The following is a 24,109-nucleotide window of genomic DNA, read 5'->3' as shown; positions in this document are numbered from 1 at the left end:
TCTCACATGTGTTATTACAAACATATAAAATACGACCTCAGTACCATCTTACAGGTGTCTTGTAATTATGTAGATTTGTCTGCACTTTCAACAAAACTCATCAATTTGAGTGTAAAGTAGTATGAGAGAAGTGTAGCAAGTGCAGGCTTAAACATTTGTAAATCTCGTCAGTAATCACTATGTTACTAATACATATAATAATAGGTCACTCAGTGGAAAAGGCTCTCTTCTTCATACCTGTGTAGAACATCAGATATGTGTGTAATGTAGAAAAATGTTGGAAAATTTACAAAGTTATTTTCCTATGTTTATTCGACCTATACACAAATGTAAAATCAGTTTTGACATTTACAAAAGGCGGTTTTAGACTTGCGAAAATATACATACCCGAGCATTGATGTTCATAAGAGAAATTGTCCTACAATGGATATGGAGCAGGCATTTCATGGAGGGGGATGACCTGACAGTTAGGGTACTTATGAATGTAATTGTTGGTGGGTATTCACATACATTTTCCACATTGTCACCCTGGAGATGGTCGAAAATGTACTCCTGTCACGCAAAGGAGTAAATCTCTTCTAAGGGTGGGAATAGGCAGAGAATAACACCACAAAAATGGGGGTGTAGGCAAAGAGGTTTCTTCAAAGAGGAAATATGTTTCCCAAAGGAGAAAAAAAGAAAAAAACACAATTGAACTTATGGAAAGGCATTTTACTGTGTCCAATTGTTCACTATGAGTTTTTCAAAAGAAATCATATTCTGTTCACTTGGAGTTGAGTTTTATTAATGTGCTAAAAAGGGCTGTTAAGAATAGCATATATCAGAAATGGTTTACAGCATGTGTTGTGTTTTACAGAAAATAACAATGGATGCATTCAAACAATCCACCAAGTTTTTGTCTAAATGAAACCCAGTGAACCTTCGTCTTTCTAATGACCATAGGATATATGTTAGGAAGTGCATTACACTTACCCAAAATGGACCTCACGTGTGTTTTTTATGACCTTCTCCAAGTGCGACTCAAACATATGTCTGAAAAAAGCTTTGAAAATCAGCCTTAGACTGGAAACTCTGCAACATAATGGAGACTAAGCATTTTGGGCACTCTTTATCATTAAGCTCACTTTTGGAATAAGGAGTCAACTATGACCGTGAGGTTTCTGACTTTCGCATTCTGGTGTCATGAAGGACATAATTGATATGTCCCATTTTAGCAGGAAAAGGTGCACCATGTTGACAAAGCACACTTGTCACTTCCGTCCCCTAACATGTGAGGGGCAGGGTTAGGTGTTGGGGTGGTTTCCAGTTTTTTTTTTCATGTAAGGTAACTATCAGAGGTAGATTTGTTTTGGTACATGGTAATAAACACCTTAGGGAGGTGAAGAAACACAAATGCAGCAATCGATTTCTGTACAAACATCTTAAAAATGTGACAAAAAGCAGATTAAAAGTATAGTTCATAATTACTATTCTGCAATATTTGCATGACAAAATCACTTTTAGTGATGGCCGATCTGCATTAACAGATGTCTACCACCCAAATTAGCTAATAGACTTCTTTAGAAATCGAGCTTTTCTGAAGAATTCAGACTATGTATGAATATCTTTTTCACACCTACATTCATTTATAATAATCATTTAGATCGTTCTATTCCCATTATCCAGTGCTCTACGAAAAGCTATATCATAACACAAAATGCCATTTTGAAATTCTGGATCTTTTCAACATTTTGTCTCTATCTACAGATAAAAATCTTTCCTTCTCTTCCCCACTGGTGCTTCTCTAACATTGTTCTGACTGGTTTTTTTTTATGTTGATGGCCAATGGAATTCTGCATCAGTCAAAAAATAGGCAGCGGGGTAGAATAAATGTATGCAGCACAGGAAAGACAAATTATGCATCAAAGAAAGTCGATTTGATATAAATTGATAAAACAGGTGTCCCAAAGCAATACAAATTGCATAGATTTATTTAAGAAAGAAAACCATACACACTCATCACATCAGATCCAAACTTTCATTTGTCAAGAAATAATGATTAATTTTCTTGCAAGGAAGTACAGCAAAATATTTTTTATAAAACGTATTATTTCTATTTTCCATCTGAAAAAAATGTATGCAAAACATACATCGTGTTGCACTCGACAGAACAGAAACCCACACATCCACACTTTTTGCCATAAAAAGTGAACACCCTTATACTCTGTGAATCCCACTCATATTTTAAAACTTGCTTGTCTTCCATTTTTTATCTACTCTGTGTAGTTGACTCTGGAAGTACTGTGTCCTTTAGGAAACAGGTCTTACAACAGTTGTGTACATTACATATTTAGTATATGTTTGTCTCATTGACGGGACTCTGATTCAAGACTCAAGATTTTACTATGGATTTTCCTAATCTGTGATTATTCTCCTGAAGTAACTGCAGCTTTGAAAACAGTGTTCCACAGATCATAGTCAAAATGCTATTCATCAGCAAAATAAATAATTATATGTTTCTCGCACACACTGTTTTACAAATACTATCCTTTCAGTCTTTGAGAGAAAAAAACTTGCATTTAGCTGAAAAAAGATTACATGTACACACTTTTTGTGATAGCAACATGTGTCCCCTGTTTTATCTTGTGCATTTCGGTGATGTTCTAAAACTTGTCTTCCATTTTGGGCTTATCATGCTTCTGTCCATTAGGAAGTAGTCCTTCAGAGCAGTAGTGTACATTGCATGTTTATTATGTGTGTCTCATTTAAAGGCACCTTAAGATTCAAGATATAAAACCTTAGTAAGAGATACAACATGTTTTTGGATTTTTAGGCCTGGCATTAACCAAGACCTTTTGATTTTACTAAATTTATATATGTGATATACTTACTTGTAGGGACTTTCAGCCAGCCTCCTACATTTGTGTCATTCACATTTTTCTTCTGCCCACTACAGCATACAGCATGGAGAAACGGGTCAGCCCATGTCAGCCATTGGCTAACTTCACTATGAGTAACGCATTCAGTTTTTTCACAAGGAGTATCCCTGCACAAAAAGTAGTTCCCCTCAGTGCCAGTGACTACTATTACGATGTCTGCATTTTGCAACATAAAGAATATTTCTAGTTTTTGACAATGACAAAAAAGCAACAGTTACCAAAGTGAAAAAACTACCAGCCTATGACAGGCCTATTGGCTCGTTCTAATTTATGAAAACGACCACTGCTTTGAGAACAGTGTCGGTGATGTAAACATTACTTTTCATGAATTTTGAAACTAAATATCTTTCCACCACTGTGTGAGTTATATTTTAGGCATGTAAGGTACTTCTTTCCAGCTGCACACCAACACCCTGTCTCCTTCCATCGGAGGATGTGAAGATCATGTAGAGAAATTGCCACATCTTTAATTCACGAATGCAGACATTACCTGCTGAAATGTGACCAGTTGGCGTCTGCAATTTGCCTAGTGATGTATTTTCACCTGTTTAATAGGTTTTGATCTGTTTGAGCTGGAACAACTTTTTGGTTGAAATCTGCAAATTATGTAACACTTGAATAATGTGGTGCGTGTGGTAAAGCTAATTACACTGAAAAGATTGCATATTCCAGTTGTTCCCTCCTATACTTAACCTCTTACATTTGAGAATCCCCTTCCGCCAGTCATTTGTTTTTTCTTGTAAACTGAACTGATAGGTCTTGATCTTGTCTGGGCTGTACAAAATGTGAATTAAAAATGTAGCACTCATTGGAGACTTTATTTAACTAAATATTACATGTGATTTTAAGGCCCATCTCAAAGTGTATTTTCATTAGTTGTTCCCGCCAAAACAGCAATGACTATGGCACATTGTCTTTAGGGAAAATACTCTCGTTTCTCTCATGATACCTTTGATAACAATACAAAAATACGGTCATCCGGGAGCTGGAATCAAAAGTGTGCACTTTATAGTTCAAAGCCGATCCATATCAAAATGTATAGCGCAGAGAACACTGCGCTACAGTTTACTATTTAAAAAGGAGACCTTATTAATTAGCTGAAAGGTGCACATTTTTACTAACGACAGGAATGCTGAAAAGCTGAGTCGATCGTGTGGGATTTGAACCCGTGACCTGCAGGCTATCCACAAATTTCATGATATGCATTTTTGCAGATGTTTATAGTCAGGGTAAGGGATTAAGCTACAATTAAAAGAAAAGTCCCAGTTTATTTCGCAGAGGTGAGGAAAATAGAATTTTCTGGCATTTCTCATCTCCTCTGTTTTTTTGCCTTAGGGATTTAAACCCCCTCTTAAAAGCCTGGATTTAATCGAGGGCCGTTTTATTTTGCAAATGCCAGAGTTTGGGAATTTCTTTAACAGTGCCATAAAAATAGCCGTGCAGGGAAACTTGAAAGGTTGTTTTTTGTTTGAGTGTGTGTGACTCTTTCCCCCTCTCGATTTTAATGCAGACAGTGTTCCTTTAACAGCCCGCATCTGCAAAGCGCATTAGATGTGCGTATAAGGTTTCTGGTGATTAATGTTCGGCTGCTTCCCTTTGGTTGGAGGGAGGCCGGGTGTGCTGTTAACCCCACCTCCTCCCCTTTCTCGGGTTACACCGCACAAACTTTTCACTTGCTCCCGGCACAGTATTTAAATCCAGGAATCGCCCTCCCCACTCAGCGGCAGATTTTTTCACAGGAAGGCAGCCCAGGGCCCTGAGCGCTGGTGTATTAAATCAACCTGCAGCGGCCAATTGCAGACAATCCCTTGTCTGTTGCTTGAGCAGCGCCCAAGGATGACGAACATTCTGGTGTTCTGAATGAATTACAACTTCTGAGCCAAAACTTCTGCTGTTTTTTTTTTTTTTGAGAATTTACAAAAAGGGGAGTAGGAAGGGAAAAGCTATGATTTTTGTGTTTATGGTGCTGTAGCCACAGACAAGATATAAAACTGTGAAAGTGTTGACTGTTGAGGCCTACATTGGGCAGAGAGAATTTGTCCTGGACTGAAATTGAAGACTGCGCCAATGGATCCAATGGGGAGCAGTTGCATGAGAGGCCCCCATTCCTCTGCTCCGCTTTGGGGGTGCATGCGCAACCCCCATACTGATGTTGGCGGAACCACAGGACTGCATCCCTATCAACAGACGCCATTTTCATTCCACCAAAAGCCAGACTTTGCTGCATATTCAGACTTTTCAGCCTCCTGCCTGGCTACAGCGCCTCACAGTTACCCCCGGGAGGAACGGGTGTACACTGACCAGCACCCCGCTGCCGCCTTCCACCATGCAGACTGGCACTTCTCAGCTGCTGAGGCCCGACGGAGACTGAACCCCGGCCTAGCCTTGGGCTCTGGGGAGATGGAGAACAACAACCCTAACCTGGTGGACGCATCAGGGTGTCTGAGCGATGAGTATGGCGCACTGGGAGCCAGCCCTACCGACACAGAGAAGAAGTCTACGAAGAGGAAAAAGGAGATTTCAGGTAGGTGTGCTCTACAAGTCCTAAAGATAAGACCCACCATCTTTTGTGTGTTATACTTAAGACTTCCACCTGTCCTGAACTTAGGCCTTCCCATATCACACCCAATTCCATAGAAACAAACAAAAACAGTATGTCTTGATACCTTACTACTGGGCAGGAGAGGTACTATGCTTGCACTTTAAAAGGGATGGAGGCTTCTTCATCAGTAGTCTTTCAGGATCTGGAAATGTTTCCCTTGTCAGTGCCTCAGAATCTACATTCTGCATAGAAACACATGCTTCCTTGCATTTCCACCTTGATTCTACATGGTCTTTAATCTTACTCCTGCATCCCCATAACTGTTTTTAATGTGTCCATCACAGTCGAATTCATCTTCTGGTTTTGACTTTGCCACTTACATAGGGAAGAGGATCCGTAAAATCACTATATTTTTAACGTGTATTTCCTACTTTTGCTCCAGAGTTAGTTCCTTGTAGTCAGTTGCATATTAAGAATTTTCAATTCTGGGTGTATTCTTCAGAAGTAAAATGCTTCTGCATTTTGGTGCACATTTCCTTTAGTAATTTAAATGTACCTATTGTATCCTCTGTTCTGCAGTGTCTACACACCTTGGACCTCTGTTAGGTCTTGTCTTGTAAACCCTGCACTTCAGGACTCTCTCTGTTCTGGGATGATCCTTCTACATATGAGATCTCAAGACATGGACAAATAAGGCCTCTTCAGGGATGCTTACTATGAAGCATAGAGGCTAATGGCTCATTAATCCACTACATAGTAGCAGGTTACCTGAGTTCTTATCCCCACTACCCAATTTAGTCAAATCATAGGATCTTTGACAAGTTATTTTATTTCTTGATGCTTAATTTCCTGAATCTGTCAAAACTGAAAGCACAAATGGCAACTCCTATAAGTAGGTCAGAGGTGGGCAATTCTGCATTTATGCTGGTGCAATTCTGCAGTGATGCCGTTGCAATTTTGCAGCCCTCTCTAAATGACGTTTACGCTGACCGACTGATCCAGAATGTTATTTTTCAGTTGGCCAGGTGAATAAAGTGTCTTTTTTTGCACTGTAATTTTTACAAATAGTTTTGCAAAATTGCACGTTACTTGGGGGAAACTGCTCCAAACAAATGCAACATCTGCTTGCACCAGAGAACTTTTGGTGATATGAGCTTGCGAATCCAAACACACATTAGAAACTGGACATTACTGACAAACACTGGTCATTATAAAAGTCAAGAAACGGGGCACCACAAGGACGCATCCAAATCTTATTTGTGAGGGTTAACCTACCATCATCTTTATTTCTAGAACGTGTGCTTCAATTCAGAAGCGAGAAGGCTTCTCCGCTTCTAGAAATGTCTGCTGTACAGAGCAATAGTGCTTGCCTGTGTATGGTAACTTGAGGTGCTTTGAGGCTGTGCGAAGGATGAACGGCGCAGAGTCGAATAAGCAGCACATCGAAAAGACTTAAGCAATAACTTACTTTTCTTTTGCAGATTTAAACTTGTGCTGCCGGTGAAATAACTGACGTATAAAATGTAGGTTTGACAGGTCACTCCATGTTGGCAGGGCACCATGTTTCCAGTTTCTCGCTTTTCTGTTACAGTTGTTATTAGGTGCGATAGTCCAAATGCATCGATTAATGCAAACCAAAACGACAGCTCCCAGGATGCATTCGATTGTCAAATGACAAGCTTGAGCTGGTTCCAAGGTGTTCTGCCCAGAAGGACCAAGGTGACAATCCTAAAAAGAGCTGCTTTTACATGTCTGCTCAGAAAGACTGGGAAACTAAAGGAACTTTCAGGTATACGTTTTTACGTCTAACATGCTCTACGCCTGATAGGCTGCAATTCCACGCAATACGCTGTGCTACTTTTCAATTTAGGACTTTTTCAGTTTGATCTACATGTCAGCGCGTAACTGACGATCTCCGTAGCAACAAACTTCATTTTTATCGCACTTACTTTCTAGTGGCTTTCTTACGGTAGTACGAAGAGCAAGATATTTAATCTTTCTTCACCAAGATGTGTCATCCTGGACAATCTTATCAAAACCGTCTATCTCTACCCATCCAAGTAAAAAGTATCGTTTCTCGTTCTAATCTATGTGCATCATTTTGGTCAAAGTGCTCTCTGGAAGTAAACGTCAAACAAATATCAAAACATTCGAACTCTTAAAACGGTTAGTGCTCTGGTGAAAGTCCGTTGTGGAGCATCCGAAGTGCTGCACACGGGCCAGATGTCGGCAAAGCCCCGGTTTTCTCCGAGGCCCATTAGCGTGTGATGCGTTTCACAGGCCTCGGCAGCGGCGCGCATTTAGCACCTGACTGTTATCGCTTGGCACGGGGCTGAGACCACATTGTGCTTTTGTGGTTATCTCGCGCCCTGCCAGACTGCTACCTCACTCTCTGGCAGCCATTTGCTGTACGTGTGAAGTCCCGAATAGCCCTCGGGGCTCCCGCGGTTTCCAAGCCATTATGCAGATGTTACACCAACAAAACACTCCAACGTGTTTATAATGCGGTGCTGGACAAACACCTCTGCCAAGAACACAGAGCCAAGGCACATGATCACTGACAACCGTGCCATATGGGTGCACCCTGGTTCATATGGGGGACAAGGGGCTTTAGATTCAGGGGCATCACACAGATAATGCAATTTATAATCCTTTTCGCCCAAGTAATACGGTCCAATGATGCGATGGGGTTTTTGTAAAATCATAAACCATGAGGCCGAAGGCAAAGTGTTTTGCAAATGTCACCAGAAACCCAAGGTGGCAATTTAGGGCTATATTGCACGTTATCCGTTATATATGTTTTAAATTACATGTTTATTGTAGGGTAGTCTGGTTGAAAAAGCTTTATTCTTCAAAGTACAGCTAACAATGGGCACTGATTCGAATTAGAGTGATTGGAATTAGAATTTATGAATAAATAGTTGATAAAACAGTGGTGAGGGTCCGTGGATGTATTGAATTCTGTGCTGCATTATTTACCACATAATTATGGATTTACTAATTTTGCCACATAGCCCAATCTGCAAATATCACAATAAATGTTGTTTCTAGCTCAGATGGATAAAAATAATACTACCAGAGACTTCGTCTCATAATTTGACTTTTTTTGCTGCATAATTTAGATACATTGCTGCATACTTTAGATAACATTGCCACACAATCTTTGTGGCCCTGACTATGATAAAACACTGCAAAGTGATTTAGGGACTTCGTTATAGACAACTATATTTCAGAGACTATAGTTCACAGTCAACTGTGAAAAATTTCCTGTATTGCACACTTCCTTGGGAAATCTGGGAGTTGATACCACTGCATTTTGTGCACTAAAACATTTAAAATAAGTATATATGCAATGTCATAAAATGATAGCAGCATTTAGGTATATTCTGTGTATTTCTCTTGGGCAGACCTTATCATAAAGGCTGCATAGCACATAATTTCCTTTCAATAGCTAACAGAAGCACCCATTGTAGAGAATAGTAAATAGGTTCCGAAATGTCGCACACATATAATCCTCAGAGAAAAACATAACACGATGTAAGATTAGTGAAGGGCCCAGAGCAACCAAGTTATCTGTTCGATTGTATTGCCGCCTCAATAATGACCATGAAACAATAATGCTAGCCATTTCCCCTTTGGAGACTATGGGCTTGACTGCAGATAAATGCAGTTAATGAGGACAAGAGCCAATCCTATTCACACAGGCCTGGCTCCTGATTCAGAGAGGTAGTAACTATAAACGAGCCTGAAACACCCAGAAGTGCTGACTCCCTGGTGCTTAAAATGCGGTCATTCACAAAGCCGAAGCCCCTAAAACAATCTTTTCCAGGAGATACTCTTAAGGTTTGGAATACTGTTGCGCCTGTCATCCCCATACTATCTTTTTATAATAAACTGTAAAAACTAATTAAGATACCTGTTTCTTCAGTAAGAGCGCTGTGTCAATATCAAGTCTGCATTCTGTAATTAAGACTGATATATATATTAAGAGTCCCGTGTCTCTTTTGTAAAGTGCTAGTGAATAGCTAAAGCACTTTGTTACATGCTGGGTATAGTTGGAACTTACAAAACACCCAACACATACATACACAAATGTTTACATTATGTATTCCATGGTAGCTATGCTGTTAGTATATGACTATCAGCACTGCTTGGATGATGGTGATGATTATTGCATTTATATAGTGCAGGCCTCACCACACGGGTAGCTCAGTTCTTCCAAACACACAGAATCAGATAACTACACAGAGAGGAAAACTAAAAGTAGCTCCTGAAAAATTAGCAATGTTTATAACAACAAGAAGGACCTTAATCGGCCTGTTGGTGCTCTATCAGCTTATTGGCAACAGACAGGAAACCTCTTTTATCTTCTTTGTCCCGAATAACCAATCATATGGGTCCTTATTTTACAGATGGAGATCTATTCTAGGGCCTAACTGTTAGTTAAGCAGTTGGAGTGGTCCAATGTCAGCAGGAAAAGCCTGTCTGCTTGAGCACCTGATTGGCTGACCCACTCACAACATCCTCCTCAGTATGTTAATATAGTCCATTCATGCTGCACAGACCACCAGATCAATGTCTCTTGGTACTTAAATGGCAGCTGCCAGAAGTACTTGCAGTTGTTTCGAAGGATGAAAGGAGTAGTGAGTCCGACTTCACATTTGTGAGCTGCAGGTGACACTGTGCCTTCATCTCACCCCCATTTATAAAAGCTATTGTAAGCACATATTTACATTGAATTTGTATGTAGTTAGTGATTATTAAGTGCAAAACAGCCGTTGGTCCAAATGCACCTCAGAATGTATTATTATTTATTTTACCTAAGCATTGTTTATATAACTACCATCCGACCAGGGCGCTGGGGTGCTTTACATAGAATTAAATGCATGCAATACACACTTCTGCAGATGGGGCTGAACATACAACATATTTGTTGCAATAAATAGTTTGAGCATCAGGAAATAAAAATCTTCACACGTTTACGTTTTTTTTCTCTAAATTTTATGTGTGTCTGATCGCAAACTTGGTGTGTTTACTGGCACCACTGAAAACGCCTCCTGTGAAGGAGGAGGTGGAAACGTAATGCGCAGATGTGAGAAACTGCTATCACATTGACACCAATGGGGGTGCACACTTGATGCCTCACCTGGGTCCCTGCATCTGGAATTGGGTAGCCTCGGGATTCACAAACACAATTTTGCTTCCTTGATTTTGTTTTTGATTTTTGTAAAAGGGAGCAGTTGATGCATCTTCCCGAAGTTTTCATGCATGGAGAGCAAAATGCTTTCAGTGTTTCCTGGAAATAATGCACCACTCGCCCTGCAGTTAATCTCTGCATTTATTCAGATGGCTTACTGTACATATTCGCAAAAAAAGTTATCAAACTTTTGACTACTTTTATTCAGAAGAAGGAGTGCTCCCATAACCTGTCATTCGGGGGAATTGGTGTTTTACATGGTAAATTCCTGCATTTGACAGGGATTATATAATTCCTTAGAGCTATGGATTAATCCAATGGGAAGTCAATGGGGTGTCATGGTTTATGATGCCTACTAAACCCGTCAATGGAATTAAAACATCATGGCTGTTTTGTGGTTTGTAAATGCCACGAAAATCCCAAAGTGGAATGATCGGCGAACACCACACACCTTTTATTTCTTGGTCAAATATTCTTATTGGCATTTTACTGGTCGAAAATCTGTAATAAATAAAATTACTATCTGCTGCAGTGCTGGCATATGTTGTAATTATAATGACTAGATGCTTTGAATTGAATACGTCTATATTGCTGAATCCATCCATCAATCAATTCATCCACCTGTCCATCCATTCATCTGTCCGTCCGTCCATCCATCCGCTAGTATTTCACCCAGTTTCTCACATACTTGGTTTAAGACTTTACCAGACAATCATCCTCCTGCTTGCAGTGACATAACTGATGTTTCCCAGGTTTGCTTGGACAACCTTCTTGCTATGAGTGCTCACGCCACCCCAGCAATAGCAGTGTTTCTACACCACAGTGCAATGACTGTGCGTGTTGAGTGTAGTTTGCCATATCATTTGTCTCTTGACTGACCCCTTACCACTCTGCTGCAGGTGTGCCTTGCATCTCTAAAACATCTGGGGCGCTTATAGAAATGCACACCCCACTCAATAAATTATCCTTTTTACTGCCCTCGTTTACTTTACAAAGGCCAGGCATCTCAAATGCGAACCTGCTGCCAGCGCACCCTCAAGTTTGGCTATCATGGGAAACAGAGGGGCTGGAAAGGTGTAAAATGAAATGGTAAATTGCTCAGGCAGGTAACTGACGAGCCGTAAGGCATGGAGAAGGCCTCAGCGTTTGGCCGGAAACCCTTTAACTCAACCATCAAGGCGTTGAGTAGGAGCCGATTGGTACAGCCTTTTCCACTTATGTTTGACTCACACCTGGAAATACTCAATTTTGTCCTGCATGAGATTCACAAAGTTAGAAATATCTAACTTATGCATGCAAAAAAACTCAACACTGTTGTAGGTTATGCCTGTGTGGTGTAAGTTGGTGTTGGGTAACTTCTCCAGCAGCAGTGTGCGAGTCACTGTGAAGATGTGGGAGTTGGAATGGGTGTAACCATGTAAAAAGGGCAGTTTCTGAAGAAAGGCCAAGGGACTCAATGCAAAGCTGATGGAGTCCGACAGCATAGTCACACTTTGAGGCATTCACAAAAGTTTAGACATGCCCTTGGATTTTGAACTTTTAAGAAATTGGAGCACGTTGGGTGGGAAGGAGGGTAAATTTGCCAGTCAATACGGGATGCACAAGATGTATGCAGGTACCCACATAATAATGTCTGAGAAAAGTGTTTATATTAAAAAAAGAGGAAAGAAAATAAAAGAAACGTGAATATTTCTGTTTCCCAACCCTGAACGTGATTAATTGTGCAACACCTACTTTACAGTTCATAGGATTACCGAAATAGGCGAAGGTCACTTTCTTTGTGACTAACATAAATAAATATCTGCGGTAATCTAAGCAATGCCTGTGCTGTGGTCGCAGTCAGGGCTGGGCTGGGAACGCAAAACAGCCCTGTCAACCTTGTCAGACCATTCGTGAGGAAACGCCCGATGCCCGCTATGGCCAGTCCAGCCCTGGGGACAATCCAAATGTCGGCAAGTTAGTAAAATGTTGCAACTTACTCAGTCCTTAAGAAAAACTTGTGCCCTGAGCAATTTACTCCTTCCTTTTCAAAAACATTTGTGAATCAGGTCCTATACAGCTATTAAAAAAAAAAAAGATAATTAAGTTAATAAATGAAAAAAGGTCTTCTTTAGAATTAACGATGCCTTAGCAGGAGCCCAGCATTTCCAGAGCTTTTATTGATATTATGTCTGTAAGTTATTTGATACACTGGGAAAAATGTGGTTCCAAAACTGTCAGCTGCTCCAGAATCCTGAGTAAAGAAAACGTACCTGTATATAGTCCTTACATCTGTCCTGTGATGTTTGTAATACATTCCAAGTTTCAGCTAAAAAAGAGATACATAACTGTCCTGTAATTAGATGTCTACTCTATAATTGTACTGACCAATCACATGGAGTACCACGAAAACTGTTTTGTATCTTAGCAACGAGTTTCTACTCACTGAGCTACCTTATTGGAAATATGCTGGCGTTTTATGGACATTTTGTGCAATTTATGTAAAATAACAACGACAAATAAATAATTGGTATGCAGGCCAGATAATAAATCGCCTCGCCAAATACATGAAAGTGACAGAGGCTTTCATGTAAACGGTAAAATCTAAATTTTGCCTGCAAAGTTGAGAAATTTCACAGTTCGTGATGACTTCAGAAATTGCTACTAAAACATTTTTTGGAAGACAATTCTGCTGATATACCTGCCATTCAGAGAATATTTTTTTCCAACTTTGTTAGTATTTTAAAATACAATGTCTATGAATCTTCACAACATTTGTACAATTTCAAGAATATTGCACCAGTTTTATAGACTTCAGAATTTGTGAGGGGTATCTCTGCAACTTTACACACTCCTCATATACACCCACAAACATACTTTATACCACTCTTAAAAAGCAGTTTCCTCCACATCAGTGTAACTTTTGACTGAGTACATTTACATGCTTCATCATGGGTACGTTTGCAGAAATGTCTGCATTCTTTGCATCAACTGTTGTGTAAAAACTTCATGCCACCCCGGGCCACACGGTGGCCTAGACTTCACCGAATCCAAAATATTAATTAGCCCAAAGTTGATGTCACCTTGGATAACATGTTTAACTGCATGCCTGTTTAATTAATGATAATCTATCATTGAAGTTTAATATATATTGTCAACATTGCCCCCATCCTACTAAATATGTTGCTTTGAAAATATGTTTGCACTATATAAGCCCTCATGTATGGATGTGCTCATGTTTCCACCAGTGGTTCTTTTTCACCAAGACCACAGGAGTAAAAGATGTAAAGAACAGTGATATTTGACCCTACAGTCCCATCACAGGCACTGAATCCCTGAAGCCTGGGACCCCGATTTAGGTACATTGCAGTAATTTCTCTACATCTAGCAAAAGCTCTGGGTACCCTTACATACCGAAGATCAAGAGTCTGATGTGTTAAATCTCAGACCTTGCAAAGCAATCCACAGACATGGCAAACAACAGTATAGTGCAAGCAGGTCCTACACCTCACTGACAGCATCCTCTATGTGTACACTCTACCAGAGATTATAAATCTTACTATCAAGATTTAATCACCCCATGGGTGCTAAAGTCAGAATGACATTTTTTGATGCACATTAAAATCCTCTAGATATGACAACAAAGGACAAGTACATAGTGGCTAATTCACAAAAACATCTATGAGTATGGGAAGTAGTACTATAGGGACACTCTGATACGTTCACTTATATACCTTTGTGAATAGACCTGAAGCATCTTACTCCTTGTTATTAAAAGTGCAAAAAAAGCACAGTCCTTTCTGTTTTTACTATTTGTTTATGAGTGGCCCTATAGGTTTCCAGTGGTTAAGGTATTGGTCCCCACTGGGAGGCTGATAACTATTTGCCACATCCCAACTAGTGTTGTCTGGCCCAGGAAAACCAGTGAGTATCTAATTCACAAAACAATTTAAAAAAAACAGGATTTTCCAAATTGTAGCTTTCCTTCTATGATTTGTTTCGATTTCTCCATGTAATTTTTACTACACCTGCTACCCACTTCATCACATGCTGCATAATTTGAGGATTTTATTTACGAAAAATATTTCTAGATCAAACGGGTAAAAAACATTGCCAAGAAAAATGAAATGCGTAGTGCCATGTAGTGGCAGACCCACTGCAAAGGTTACCCGGCTACCTTCCACATGTAATTGTTATATACGAGTGATGAAGTGGTTCTAAAAAAGCAAATATTTTATCTAGACAGTATTAAGGTGGGAAAAATAAAATTGTGAAGTAATACTGCCACAGGACCTGCTGCATTATGCCATGTAATTTGACCACCCACTGCTGTATACGTCCAGTGGCCCTGCCCATAGAATGAAGTACATACCTAGTCCCTACACATGCAGAAACCAGATGCTATTTTCTGAAGTCTATTAGGGGTATAGTGCAGGGGTAGAGCAGCTGAATGCATCAATCTATCTTTTTCGAGGTGTGCATGGCATCTGGACCTTGCCAGATGCCATGCACACCTCGAAAAAGATAGATTGATGCACTCAGCTGCTCTACCCCTGAGCTATACCCCTAATAGACTGATGCAGCGGTCGATTGAACGCCAGACCTTCAGCAACTATGGTCCTGGAAGGTGAAGGTCCGAAACCACTTACATTTGTTGGCTGCTGTAATTGCTGTTACATTTTTTATGTCGGTTACCAGAATGTCAAACAAATTGAGTAGTCAGCCAGGGATGTGAAAAGGGGGACAAGCAATCCACTAAGGGCACTGCAGCAGCTGCCCGAAGGCCCCCCCACACAACGTGGCAAGAGGGCACCAGATTGCAATAAAAGGTCTCACAGTAGGCCTTTATGGTATAAGAAAGAGAGGGACTTTTTTGTCCATTCCTTCAAAAGTCCTTGCTCGAGAGCAGACTGAGACTTTGCACAGTGAAGATTTATGCGCATTTTACACGACAAAGCAATTCAACTCGTGCAATATGGCCAACAAAACGCCTCACAATTCTATGACCTCAGGCATTCATTTTAAGTATAAAATACACAGCGATTCCTGTGAATGGAAGTGTTCAAATAGAAACGTATATAGACATAGAAGAGCTAAGGTGGCACCTAAGGAGAAAGTGGTTTTCTAGGCGATTATTAACTTAGCTTTTTTTCATATTATATTCGGTCATACTTTAGGGTCATCTACAATACTATGTACCTCCAATATCTCCAGCCCCCTCGTTGATGGTAGTTTTCCTGCCTGGAGCACATACTTACTCTTCACCAATTTCCATGGCTAAGTTGGGCTCTAACAGAATCTCACACTGGGTGACATCGAAAAGAACAAAAAATATGCATTAAACTACAAACAAAAACCTAACAAGGATCCAAAATTGTAACACCATGCATAACGCACACACTCATTGTAGCTGTCTGCCTTTTTCATTAAATGTGTGTGTTTTCACAGGTGTACCTCATGCATGTCTGAAGAAATAAATACAGGTGGACCTCTTATATTTTTTGAACCAGTTGTCTAACTTCTGTTTACCGTCAGAATATTTTTGAAAAAATGTTATCGACTTTCTTTTACATTTAAAATATTTTTCCTGACTTCTTTATTTCCTATGGCCCACCAGCTTAAACGAACAGGGGTACACATGAACGATCCCCGTGTAACTACATGTAATACAACATGTTGGAAATGCACATAAAACTCTCGAGAAAACACACCAAGTTAAGACTGAATGACCAGTCACTGCAGTTACAGAAGTTTGCCCTGACCTGCTTTTAACACACTCCTAAGAACGTACAAAAGTGTAAAGTAGGCACGTAAAGTGGACAAATGCCACATGTGTGTGGCATATTCATGCCGGTACTGCTTCTGTGGACTATCAGTAAAGTACACTGCATAAAGCATGGGTACTCACAAACATTTTCCCAGGGGCCAAAAAGTTTGGTCTGTGACATACCTGGGGGCCGCACTGATGCCAGGGCGGTGGCAGTGAGGTGGGGTGACTAGGGGGATTGGTGGCAAGGTAGGTGTAGGGGAAACAAAGGATATACATCTAGTGGCTGAAATAAACAATGGGAAACCAGAAAACCTGGAATTAATCCCAGTTTACCGACTTTTCCAAATTGTGTGATCCTAGGCAATTGTTTAGTCTCACTTCACTCCTTTTTCTGCATTATCACATTTAAGATGACCTCGAAATACATGATTCATGGTGTGCGCTGCACATAATCTGCTTCTATGTTTGATTTAATAAACTATAATATTGTTTATGTATGGTAGGAACCCAGGCCACCCATAAAGTGCACATACCAAGTTACTTACCTCTTTAATTTACTATTGGTGGTGTTCTCAGGGTAAGGGAAATAATTAATGTTTCCAAATTTATGTTTGAAAACTATCACTTTAAAATAAATACATCTCAATGCACTGATAAAATAAATTGTACTAAGGCAAAAAGGTTCTGCATGTTAACTAAATACACTTAATTCATTTTGAAGAGACTGTCTTAGTTTTACACTTATGCTGCAAGATGTCTTTAAAAATGAAGACGTTTCCAAAGTTAAGCGCAGGAGTCCCTTCTTCCTCTCTTTAACACCAATTAAGTTTGAAATAAATTATTGTGTGTCTAGTTAATGTTAGTGTGGTCCAGCAAACAGCTTCTTGTGCTCCTGTTGCCCCGGGGCGCATGTAAAGGTCAGAGGGGCCGCATGAGGCCCGCGGGCCGTACTTTGAGTATCCCTGGCATAAAGTATATATTTGTTTCAAGGCTTAAGCCCTAAACACATCTGGAAATTGCCTCTGTAAATTGAACCCAACTTTTGGTCTGAGGTCCTCAAATCTCAGTCCATACTCTGTGTCCCTCATATCACTGATACCTCTGTCCGCAGCACTTATTCACACACTGGACCACATGCAATGCTTTCCTTTATGCGTCCTTGGTCCAAGAAACAGTTGTGATAGATTATCGGTGCCTTTTCTAGCGGAACTGCCATGGAACCCTCATGGATTTGAACTCATAACATGTTGAAAAAAAAGGAAACACAAAAAAGGGTAAATTCCAAGTGTCATCCAGACTACTTAGCAGTGATTCCATTTCCTGAATTCCCCGGAATCGGCAATTCTTTAAAATACAGCTGGACAGGCGTGTCAGCAGATTGTAAAATATGGAACTTGTTTCCTCCTGCAGGCTCCTCCTGAGAATTGGGTAAGTATTCTATGGAAAAACACTAGCTTTTTGGGAAGTAGTCTTAGATTGAATAATATTTGTCCAGAGGTTGAAACTGAAAACAACACTCATTCAAATCAGTGTAAAACAGTTTAATGGTGTTACTTGTGCTCCGATGTTATATTAGCAGCACAAAAAAACACTGAAAATTAATACAACCAGAACTTAAAATTCAACGGTAGTGTTAGGGAACCTTCAAAATTACATAACTTCAAGAAGCTTGGAAATTCTGGACTTCATTTTAGTTCACCTCAGGGCAAAGAATTACCCCCCACTCACTCTGATAAAAACTTTTGGTCTGAGAAATGTGCAGCTAAAATTATTTCTCCCCCCACCAATGCCCCCATTTTCCTTCTGCTCTTCATATACAACCTTCATGTAGCTTCTCCCCACTGCTGCTCCCCCACGACGTGCTTAAAAAAGGGAAACTGTCATGCATTGTTTGAAATATTTTGTTTACAGATCCAATTCAGATCGGCAAAAAAAAAAAAATGCACCTGCATCATTTTGTACGCACCTGCATACGTGATGTACATGCTTACAAAATGACCCTGTTGCCTGCATCAAAAGCTTATTTAAAAATGATTTAGCTACCCAACACAGCATCATAGAGTGCCTGTAGCTAAAACCATTGGTAAAGCCAAAAGATCCCAAAGGTGAGACCAATTACCTTTGCCAATGCTTGTTTAAATATCTCCTAATTTGTGAAGTTTGTTAAATTGCGAACATTTTAAGAACACTTCTTCAAGTCTTTGTATGCCAAGTAGGCCAACATTTAACTTTTAATAATAACTGAACACGTACCATTAAATATATTTAGAATAATGCAGAACAAAATAGACGTCAATTGAAAAATTTAGCGAAACAATGTACTTTATCCTACAATCACACAATGAAATATTAGCAGTTTTTGTAAACATGAATAAAGATAGTAGTGCAGAAAAATGTACACAGCATACAATACTACACAACCCAATATGTAACCACAAACTCTGTAGACATTTTCTCTTTTTTATTAAGAACGTTACTCACTAAGATTTGCATATGAGAGAGAGAGAGAGACAGAATGAGAACGAGAGGAAAAGAGACACCACATGCACGACCGTCATGTATCATGAATAGAACAATCAGGTATTAGTCATAAAATGAGTCATGCAGACAACTTTGATATTTAATTTGAATATAAATTGTTTACAGATACATAAAATAAAATGTTAGTTTGTTAATGAAATGTATGTCTTGACTTCAACGAGTCAGTACAAACAGTATCAGAGAGGAAGCTTAAATCCACATAACTTAAATATTATTCCTCTTCCTTTGAATGCAAGCATCTACTTAAACCTGTGGTGATAAACCCACATTGACTTTCTTCTCTGTTCACACATCAGCAGGTACTTATGAGTGATGTCTGCATTTTAGTTATCAAACCTCCCTGCTGTGATTCATCATAGGATAAAGGGAAGGCAAAGCTTTAACAAGAACACCGGGTTGAAAAAGCGCTCTCCCTTCTGCACTGGTAAAAGTATTTCTTCAAAATCCTCTGTTTTAGTTGTCAGGCCTTGTCGAGAAGGCCCCTGCCTGTGGGAGCACTTTAAAAAGGCTGCGCCGTTCTGTATATCTTGATGATGGACATCTGCCTAGGGATGGGTTTCCATTTGCAAATTCAGCACAGTATGTACCACATACCGTCGTGTTTAATTACATTACTAATGCTGTCCTCCAGATTCTTAAAGTTAATGAATATAATTACTAACGTAAGCTTCATATTTTGGATATTGTTTCGGCCTGTCCTCTGAAAAAAAAAAATAATGTGCCCTCACTTAATGTTGCTTTGGTAGACAGTGAACCGTACAAAAACTTTTAGAAAGACAAACCAAATCAAATTTGTGACTTAATTAGAGATGTCACAAGAAAACATACATTAATAGGGCAGTTAGAAGGCAGACAGTGCTGCATGAGCCGACTAGTACCACTTTGGTAGCAGTTGTGTAACTAAAAAGCATAAGTTCTATCACACAATCCAGCCTGTCATGCCTTTGGTGGGAATCCATTTGTACTGGCAGCTAAGGGCCTTATTAAGAGATAGGCAGATGTGAAAAGTGGTGGCTGACCCACAACCCTGTTTATAGTGCAAAGGGCCTCTATGCAATTGGAATAGGGCAAACTTGACATCTGCCACTTTTTTGAGGATCTCTCACATCCACCAAAACTTTAAGTAAAGCTGAAAGTTTGTTTATGAAGCCTGGAGTGTGCCAGTCCGCAGATGGTGGAAAGCATCAGATCTGGAGGTCACCAAGTACCTCTCTGGGACATAAGGAGTAGCCTGTCTTAGGATGATACAAACTTTGGTGATCTTTTGCAATTTTATTAACAGTTGGTAGGATCTTTCTGGCAGTTCTGTGTACATGTAGTTTGCAGGAATGGTGAGTGTTTTCTCTAGTTAAATTACAAACAGCAATTATAATTTATTATCAAATGCAGTTTTATGAAAATCATTAAAGGAATCACAGGTCCAGGCATTCCACTCTCAACCTTTGCACCGTGAACTGACTTGGGATGACTTGATAACTGGACATGCAGCAGCAGTTCTTCAACTTTCTTAGAACTTAGAACTCTCAAAGAGCTCTTACTCTTTGAACTTTATTGAAGTAAAATTACATTACTGTTCAGAGTTGAAAACTACCTACACATTATTGATGAATATCTGCAAAGGGACAGGTTTGCATGTGGAAATCCTTCCTTCATATCCCTAAATCCAAACTCACAGTAGTGGACAGTCTGGTACTGCGTATCTTGTGAATCTAAGTGTGGAATTTACAATCAAGTTGCTGTTTATGCCTACTTAAATTCCACATAGGTATATATAAAAGTTTCTACATCTGGCCTTTGGTATACATCTAACTGAGCCATGACCCATTCCAAGGGAGCTCTGACGTGGCTGCCCTAAAATATGAGCATTACAGAGAGCCCACAAACATTTCCACATTCATCACTGCCCCCAGTGGCTCTTTGCAAGGGGTTCCATGTGTTTCAAAGATTAACATTTTCTGACTCTGTCAGTGCTGGGGGAATGAACCATATGTGTATTTGTTGCAACCGCAGCTCACTGCGCTGACAAGGGGCGGGGCAGGTGTGGCGTGGGGAGGGGGACACATTTAATTAAAAATAAAAATAAACACGTACCTGTTCCGCCGTCACACCGCTCCTCTTTCCCTTGTCACTGCAGGCAGACACAGGCTCCCATCCTGCCCTGCGGCCAATCCTGACGCTGCTCAGAGTAGCACTAGGATGGCTGGGAGCGCCCAACCAGGGCGCTCCCAGGCAGACTGGGAGCCTGTGTATGCTCTCTCCAGCCCTGCAACACAGTGCTGGGCTGGAGAGAGCACACTGCGCATGTGTGTTTGGCCATCCCAAGACGGCCGACCAAACACACATGAGCACTGGGGGAAGTGCACAGTGCACTTCCCTCGTCCAGGTCACACCACAAGGCCCCGCCCCTTTCACAATGAAAGGATAATAAACAAAGTTTATTATCCTTTCGTTGTTAAAGGTTTTCAGCTGCTGCTGCTGGCGGGGAGGGGGGCGACGCTCACCTGCCAAAATGGAGGAGCCGCCGCTAATTTGTTGTTGTGTGTGCACAGCTGGTCATTTAGCATGGTTATGGAATTTAATGAATCAGGTAGAATGCATGGTTTATACGTACTGTAGAGAGGTATGCATCAGAGACAAAGGTAATGAAATCATTGTTTAATAATGATCTGTTTTTATATAAGCCTTTAAACCACACCTCTTGCGCTTCTAAGCATTGTAAATAACAGATGTTACTGTTACCCACTTATGCTTCTCCAACTACAAGTTACAAAAAATAACGTCTATATTGTGGGTTGAAGGCGTCAAAAAGAGGTGAAGAGTCCTTTAGAAAAGGAGCAAATAAAATGCACTAAATTTTAAGACTTAGTTTAATTTTTAGCAACAGTACTGGACATTACTGAGCAATATTGATGGCAGAGCCAGACAATAATACTAGTTTAACACCCTATTTTTTTTACTTATTTCCGCAAGCCTTGTGTAAGGGTGCTTAATGAGGAAGGAATATATGTAGGATGATTCAGGGTTGCCACATGATTTTTCTAATGTGTACAAAAACAACTGGCCCTACCAGGATTCCTCACTACTCTTCACCACACCCTGTGCTTCCTTTCTAAAGCCTATGTGACCCCACCCCTTCCCAGCGACACATATAACCTGCTTTCTAGTTATCAGTGGGCAAAGGTAACCTTCTGTTTTATGCCCACCAACCTATCAATTTCCAGGCCACACACAGAATTTTACTCTGCCAAGGGTGCCAACCCCTGGGTGCCTCGCTCATACTCTCCCGTGACAGGAGAATCCACCTGAGAGCAGTACAGTCTCCTCTTCATTCAAATTACATGCGTGTTCTTTGAACTGTACATCTTATCGACCACCGTAGAGTTACTGACTGGCATCAAGGTCAATATTTCAATTAGCACTTAAATGTCCTCACTCCTCATCTGCGTCTTCTATTCTTTTCTTAAGTCAGTTGTCTACAGCTGAGAGCCTCTACCAGTAGCTGTGGATTATATTCTATGGAATACAATTGTCTTTCCAACTGCCAGAGGTCCAATGTGCGTGCTCATTTAACGTATGCAAGAAGCAATAATAATGCAGAGCATAGTAATATCTGGTGTGCAGCTGCATAAAACATGCGCCTAGACTAGCACTGTGTTCAACGCCTACATAAGGTTTAGAACATGTGCTGACAAGTCTCCACACCACTACCCATACACAATAGCCTAGTCCAGGGAGACTTTCATATGAAGGTTGCAGAAAACTAAAAAGCAAATGCATGCTACACTAAATAAATAAACACACTAAAGACAATTCACATATTTTTATCAGTTTGTAGATGATCTGGGTTTGCCATCAGGACATTATGGGATCAAGTGTTGACTTGATAGCACACAACACTGGTTCCTTCAGAGCAAGCTCAAGTTATGTCACCCCGCATATGCGGCTGAGTGCAGGGTGAGTACACTATGCCCGAGGGCGGGTCTGGGAACAGCATAGACCCTAGTCCGTTATTAGGTGAGGCCGGATATGCAACGATCTCACAAAATTGATTATGATGATTTTTGAATGTATCTGAAGGGTCAGTTAAGGTTATAAGATGGCTACATGCCCGATAGAATACTACATTCCATTGCGTTGTTTAGTGTATTGTTTGCAAACCATTACACACTTTTAGTTCAATTGTTTCAATAAGGTGAGCAAGCATTAAAACTTCAAGGATGCATTGGGTTGTTGAATGAATGGCCAGGGTTTGAAGATGGCTACCCTGACGACATGTAATCACTGTCTAGTCTTACCTAAGTCTATGAAAATATCCAAGCAAATGCATCTTGAGCCTAGTCCGCTCCACTAAACACCAGTGTTAAACATTTATTGAATGATAAAAATCCTTCTTGCCACATAGACACTCATTGGATCTGCACTCAGTGTTTCTTGCCTTGATAGGAGACTCGGACAGATGCTGCTCACATAAGTACTAAATAGTGAACACAATGGGATCCTAATCGTCATGGACAAAAAGTTCAAATTCCCACGTGAATCCAGTCACACTTCTTTTTAACTGTATAAAATGAGTGGTAGTTTTATCTTTTAATAATCTAATGTAATTTGTGGAAACGATTGCGAATATATGCTCTATAACACAGAAGAACTCCAAAAAGCAACATGAACACCGTAGTGACCCACAACAATCCCCAAAAGAACTGGAAATGCCAAAACAGATTCAGTGGCTGCTAACATCTGGGTCCGATTTACCCAAAAACTCAAATTAAATCGGGCCCAACCTGTTTGATCTCTCTTTGGTCAGTGTTTTATTGAGCAGTGAAACACCTGCACCTAATTTGCAATAATTTTCTTCACAGTTAAAAATGCAGCGTTATACCTTTTTCCCAATAAAGACCTTTATTTTCTGTGTTCTGGGTGGAGAGGGAAGGTGGCAGGTGGCAGCTGCCCTGACCCGCAGCAGCATGATCTGGAGCAGACCAATGTGGCCCATACATACTTTTTGACTATGGCCTCCAATAGCTCAACTCGCATTTTATTGCAATTAACATGTCACTCAAGGTCAAATTTAAACATCCATCTCTTTAATACTGTTGGTTTAAGGGCTCCCAATTTGTTAAATAAGGAAAACAGATTCTGACAGAACAGGTGATTAGCCCAAG

General features: G+C 40.2%; 1 protein-coding gene across 1 annotated transcript in view; it reads left to right on the top strand.

The window, feature by feature from the left end:
- The first annotated feature begins 4,622 nt into the window (after nt 1-4,622).
- Nucleotides 4,623-24,109, top strand: part of MEOX1 (mesenchyme homeobox 1) — a 58,993-nt gene continuing 39,506 nt past the window's right edge. The window contains exon 1 of the mRNA XM_069237777.1: nt 4,623-5,442. Within this exon, the coding sequence (XP_069093878.1) occupies nt 4,986-5,442 (457 nt within the window). The 5' untranslated portion in view covers nt 4,623-4,985. The remainder of the gene's footprint in view (nt 5,443-24,109) is intronic.

Source organism: Pleurodeles waltl, chromosome 6 (genome assembly GCF_031143425.1).
Source record: "Pleurodeles waltl isolate 20211129_DDA chromosome 6, aPleWal1.hap1.20221129, whole genome shotgun sequence".
NCBI classification, from domain to species: Eukaryota; Metazoa; Chordata; class Amphibia; order Caudata; family Salamandridae; genus Pleurodeles; species Pleurodeles waltl.
The sequence above is the reverse complement of the archived record's forward strand: the minus strand, read 5'-3'. Positions and strand labels throughout refer to the sequence as shown.